This window comes from Thermobia domestica, chromosome 9 (assembly GCF_964235325.1).
Source record: "Thermobia domestica chromosome 9, izTheDome1.hap1.1, whole genome shotgun sequence".
NCBI lineage: Eukaryota > Metazoa > Arthropoda > Insecta > Zygentoma > Lepismatidae > Thermobia > Thermobia domestica.
The window spans coordinates 15293178-15299940 of NC_137462.1; the positions used below are offsets into that span (position 1 = coordinate 15293178).

General features: G+C 32.2%; 1 protein-coding gene across 1 annotated transcript in view; it reads left to right on the plus strand.

Moving 5' to 3' along the window:
• The window catches only part of LOC145694440 (zonadhesin-like), an 86973-nt gene extending 85962 nt beyond the window's left edge, over positions 1-1011 (plus strand). Inside the window, exon 14 of the mRNA XM_081770666.1 lies at positions 842-1011. Within this exon, the coding sequence (XP_081626792.1) occupies positions 842-855 (14 nt within the window). The 3' untranslated portion in view covers positions 856-1011. The remainder of the gene's footprint in view (positions 1-841) is intronic.
• The last annotated feature ends 5752 nt before the right edge of the window (positions 1012-6763 follow it).

A 6763-nucleotide genomic window follows, 5' to 3' on the forward strand; every position in this document is an offset into this window, starting at 1 on the left:
AACAAAGAAACACTTTCACATTACACAGTTTTGCGTTCTTCTAGCATCAATGTTCAATGCTGAACAGCTTACATTAGAATGATACAAGACAAGCACAATTCCTTTTCTTAAGGCTTAGCCTATTTACGAAGATATATATATATATATATATATATATATATATATATATATATATATATATATATATATATATATATATAGTTGGCTAAAACAAAAAAGTGCCACGTTTGTCAAGGCAATTTGTTTTGATGACATACCGCAACATTCCATTTCTTTGCATAACAATGATCACAATTACAATAACATTTCTTATAGGCGTATTTCATTTTTCCTACTAAATATAGCCTCATTATTATGCAAGATCTAAGAGAAGAGCATTTTAAATTGGTCGGAATCAAAATAAAGTTAAAATGTTGTTTCGACTGCTAGAGATTAATTGAAGTGAGTAGGAAAAATCTGTTAACTGAATAAATTAAATGTACTTGAAAATTAACTTGATATGAACTGGCGAAAATTTTGCCCCTATGATATTTTGTGGTATTTCCGAACTCAGGAGTAGATTTAGTATTAATAGTGAAAGTGTTCCTGTATTCCAATGGGTGTATCTAGTTAACGTATAGTCTTTGAGAATTAGGACTTCCGAGCAATTTGTTGGCAAACATAAATTTCGTAAAGCATTACGCAGGAAACTATTGCAAAAAAAAAAAAAAAAGAATTTGGAAAACAATTGGTATATCAAGTAAGAAAATTAACATGTTAAAATTTTCTTAATTAGTAGTATTTCATATAAGTTTAAGTAGCTGTATACATAAACGTATACATTTTTATTTTTTTGTTGTAGCAATCGGAGTCTGAAAATCTACACATGAGTGCTAATGAAGACATACATAATAAGGCAAATACGATTTTAAAATGAAATTACACAGTATGTATGGACAGTTAAAAAAACAATGATTCACGAGATTGCAATTGTACAATGATATAAGAAAACATTAAAGACTTTGCAAAATGTATCATGCTTTTCATTGGAATACTTCACTTGTTAGATTATTATGTTCTACATATTAATGACATATTAATGTATCGCAGCTACAGTGCGTAGGGTATGCAATATCTGAGTTGCCTAATGAATTGGCCAGAGAATATATGTATGTTCTCGCAGAAACAGAAATATCGAAACAACTACATGATTCCGTAATTTAATTATCAAGAATATAGAAGAAATTGTGGGGAATATGAAAACCAGTAGAAAAAATTATTGAACGTGAATATCAGAAAATAAAATTATAGCATAAACTATTTATGTACTTACTAGAAAGACAATTAATTTTCTTACAAAACAAATTTTGTTCCTTACAGTTTATTGGTGCAGCTAGATTGAACAAGTGAGTTCCCGGAATCGACTCCCACTACAATTTATTTGCAAATCCTCAAATGTTTGAAAATAATATTCACAAATACTAATATACAGCTCTCTAATGTAAGGCTACAGATAAATGAAGGTGTCTCTTTACCTGAAGGTCTCGGGAAGGAATCCTCAGTAGCGTGCTGGCAGTCCGTTATCTGATGTTTGCTGTACTCTCACTAGGTGTGTTGTAAATCCATGTGGTGGTGTTCACAAAGAAGAGCGAGAAGTATTATTTGTAACCAGATTTAAATGATAAAGTAATATATATAAAGGAGGGTTGAATCCTGGTAACACTTAGGTGGGGTAACCAAACACGGAGAAATTGATAGTAAAGTCATCCTGATAGTGGGAAATAAAAGAACTGTGCATTTAAGTACTGTCCAGGGGGACCAACTTTACTTTAAAATGATGGGTTTTATATCAATTAGAGGCTGATGTGGAGTACATATTGTATACGCTTTCTGAACTGCTACCTGTGATAGTATAATGGTACAGATTTGCAGACTAAGTCAAACCGGAACTATATCCAGTTACAAACGAAAATGTGTTAAAAGTAATTCATTACATATTTGTTTGTAGATGACAAAGTTAGCTTGCTTTGTTGTGTTTCGAAATGTGTTTCATGAGATAAGTGTGTTATTGAACGCACAGAATCTACAGAGACTTTACGTGCGGTGATTTGTGATGTAACTCCTGTGAATACGGATAACAAAAATTGAATAATCTCTAAGCTTCAATCATATTTTGAAAGACACCTGCTGTAGTTCATTGCAATGAATTGACTCTTAGGAAGGTATTCAGTGTACTTGATATGAGAGCAACTGGTCCACTGTCATATAGAGGACCTATTACAAACCGATGTTATTTCATCCTAAGACCTAGCCCATTATCATATTTCAACCTATTCAAGCTCTGTAATTGATGTTCCTCAGTCATTAACAAAGGATCTAAATTGTTACCAGCTACATTTATTAAGGATATGTGTATTAATTCAGCAAGGGACGAATCATTCACATCCTAGTATTTTGCAATTTGAAAATTGCACAATAATTGATTTGTATAAATTAATTATATATTACTTATCAAAAACGTTCTGAAAGGTATGGACCAAACATCGCGTGCGTTCATGTACTTGCGATAGAAGTTCCCAAAGACCAGTGATGCTAAAATAAAAGAAGAAATATTTGTAGAACCGTAACTTAATGAGTGATGAAGATTTTGTTGAGATGCTGAATGATTTTGAGAAAATGGTAAGGCTGTCCTTTGTAAGTGTGCAAGACCTTTTTGGGTAACGATGAGGCAGAGAATTATGGTGATATTGTATATGAACTAGTGATATCGTATCACCGTATGAGATGTAACATGTCACGTAAACTTCGTTTTCTCTCAACGACCATTTTGTCCACTTCCTGGATAACCTTGGTACCGTTAGTGACGAACATGGTAGAAACATTTACCAGGGTATCTCTGAAATAGAAAAGTGTTATCAAGAAAAGTGGAGTGTAACAATGTTGTCTGACTATTGCTGGATCTTACTGCGGCACTTTTCTCAGGCAAAGGTTCGCAGGAAATCGGTTAGGAAACTTGTTTAGTTAAATTTCTTAATTCTTACTTATTTCTATGTTGTTCATTCCTTTGATCCCTTTGTGCACTAGTGCCGATTTTTAAAACCTTTATGTAAGAAACTATTGTTGCGATACTATGTCTTTATGGCAAATACATATAATACGTAAGCACCAGAAACACTTCAACACGAAAACTGAGGCCCATGAAGGAATTCTGCAAATTGATCTGGATTCATAGCATATTACCTTTCAGAAACAGTTTCTGTTGTTCTTGTGACAGAAATTTTTTTCTGCCAGGAAAAAGCGTACATTTGTGTATTTTAGAAATTAAGCCTCTTTTTCCGTTTCATATATAGTTTTAAAAATGATGATTATGTTTCTTAATGAATAAACTGTGCTGCATAGCATGCATCACACATGAGAAAATTTAACACTTTCGTAATAAAGAAAGAGAAGTGAAATAAGAACGATTTCGTAGTTTCAACTGGAAACTCCATAGGAAAAAAGACCACTAAAAGGGCCTAGGCAGAGACGGGAGAGTAAAAGAGTAAGATGGATCCCGCAGAAATGGGAACACGAAGTACAAATTGGATCTACAAGAGAAGTGAATATATAGCTTTTGTGCAGTTAAGTTAGCAATAATAATAATAATAATAATAATAATAATAATAATAATAATAATAATAATAATAATAATAGGAATCATAATAATAACAATGACAATAATAGCAAATATTGAATGAAGTTACTTTGCTAAATGCTAAAAGTTGTAATGAATTTACCCCTTACCATTAACCCAAAATAGTAGCTCCCATTCCGAATCCCGAAGAAAGTACACCCAACGTTCTGGGGTGATATAGTATTTTTTTAAGGAACATTATATAAAACTTCAATAAATTTACGACACTGGTAATTGAATTTTAAATGGAGAAGCATAAATTCTTTCCTCGTGCTTGACTAATTTCCGGCCCAAAGTATTTTGGTAATTTTGAACTTTAGACACAGTATAGTATGGCTCACTTTATCCCCATTAGGAGAAATTCACTAACAGTTCTTGATGACAGAATATATGTCTACGAAAGTTAAATCCAGATATATTTTTATAGATCCAATTGTATAAAAATATTTTCCCACAAAATATCAGTATATTTTCAAAATGGTTCTCTTGTTTTATAAAAAATAACATATCATTAGCATTATCTCTTTATTCATTTCTTTTAAACCCAAACAATGGTAATGATTATGAAAGTTGAGAAATAATATACGAAATATTGCACCAGAATCGAATATATTAGAAATTTTACCGGCGAACATACTTTTTAAGCGTGTTGAGAGATGGCAAGATGTGTTAAGTGCGTTAGTAATGACAATATGTAAACATATTAAAAGAAGAAACAATTGTATTCACTGTGCTTTTTTATGTTCGTTTATATATCTTTCAGAGTAGTATATTAAGTATCCGTTTGTATTACTAAATTATATATATGCGTTTATATTGATGTCATTTTCAGAGAAAATCATGTTTGGTATTAAAGTACTTGTCCAGTGGTACATTTTGGTTAATGATTTATTTGCGGAATTGATTTACAATTTAGGCAAGAGAGTGTTTATATGTATTTAGGCCTATTTAGTAAGCCTAACGTTGTATCCAAAGTTCTTGTTGAATTATCAACTGCAGAGGGTATAAGAAATTTTGTACATGTAACAAATGGCGCAGTCGTACTTGAAACGGACCAGGCCTAACTACATATAAACACTCTCTTGCCTAAATTATAAGTCAATTCCGCAAATAAATCATTAACCAAAATGTACCACTGGACACGTACTTTAATACCAAACATGATTTTCCCTGAAAATGACATTAATATAAACGCATATATATAATTTAGTAATACAAACGGATGCTTAATATAATCCTCTGAAAGATATATAAACGAACATAAAAAAGCACAGTGAATACAATTGTTTCTTCTTTTAATATGTTTACATATTGTCATTACTAACGCACTTAACACATCTTGCCATCTCTCAACAAAGGGATTTACCCGCGATTTGGAATAATTAATCTCCATTCTTGACTTACCTTATTAGTAAAGGAAAATCGTCAAAATAGTATATATAGAACATATTGTTTAAAATTCTAACCGCTGTCCAGTTCTGCTCCTGCCGTCCACCCATAACATCTTATCTGGTTAAAACATTGAAGAACAACTCCAGAAATGAATTACAGAATGTTTCCTGGTCGTTCTCATGTATCTACAATGAAACAAGAATGAAATACTAAGAGATTCGGATGTCTCGTCTCAAAATCCTTGTGGACATCCAGGAAATTTCTCAGACCGGAACGCGCGCAGACATTATTGACATATGAAATGAAAACATATTGAGTAAAGTAATAATATATTTATGAAATAGATGTACTATATGAAATATAGTTAAGCTGGAGGAAATAATGGCAACACGAAACACTGCTATACATGCGGTAATTGAACACCTTGATAAGTGTTGAAAATGCTCGTAAACACATTTCACATCCCATTAACAACAAATACGCCTTATAAAACTTATAAAACACTTATAAAATATAACGCACAAGAGTCAACACTTTTGGGGTAGTACGGGGCAATCCCACAAAGTGGAATCGAGTGTATGGCTTTGCTAATCCAACAAAAAATATTCACAACAGCATATCAATAGAATAAATGCTTGCGGTCGCAATGGAGAGATTCACATTGTTTATAGCGGCCGATGGCTACATATACGCATATGTTTGAAAGACCAGGGAATCAATGAATAGGGCTAGTCACTAATAAAGTCCTTGTGCGACTATGTTATAACGTATTTTTCTTCATGTAACTATATAACAAACAGAACAAGCGTAGTTTCTACGTAGACATTGGAGTAAGATCCTCGAATTGAGATACTTGGCATAGACATCGGCAGATTGGCAGATAATTTTAAAATGCAGTCTGGTTTAAACAACCTGTATCTACACGGAAATCAAATGTTAACAAAATTTGTTTTAATACACAGTTTACTGGCCACAATGTAAAAAACTAGATTAGTTCAAGTCTAGAACTTTGAGATAAGAAGGTGATTGTTAATATTAGTTGATGCCAGACAGTCGCTCAGGGCACCAGTGCTGTTAGTATTTTCATAAGTAATCGATGAAAACACTTAGTCTTTGGAAGTAATGTGTAAGAAAGAAACACTGAATTGTCTAGACAGTTGAAGCAGAATTCTCACACTTGTAGTTCAGAAAATGAATATTGCCTTTCTTACTCACTAAAATATTTTCCCTGTGAAATAATGTTTCGCATATATGTATTGGTGAACAATGAAAGGTTCATTCATTCCTGCTTGTGGTAGAGAAGTCGGGTTGTTCGCTATTTCCGTCGAAGCAAAAGGATGAATTTTGTTGCATGAATAAAATATAAATTGAAGAATGGTTTTCTGCCCTTCAAACATCCAGAAAATACCTATATATAACCTGTTAACGGCTATAAATTGGAATAATTTCCTCAGGGGTTATTACGGAATTTGGTTTCTGAGTACGGTGAAGGTAATAGCCTTTAATCTAATTTCCTTAGTCAAACTATTGTAGTAAATACTTAAGAAAATATGTCATATTGCGTCAGAATCTGATAATTTTGTCAAACTTATCGAGAAAATTTTTTTAATCAACGTATTTGAATGAGAAAATTTCAAAGGTTTGGAGTTATTTTTTTAACAGTTATTTTTTTAACAAAGGTTTTAACAAAGGTTGGAGTTGGGTTTAACAGTTATTTTT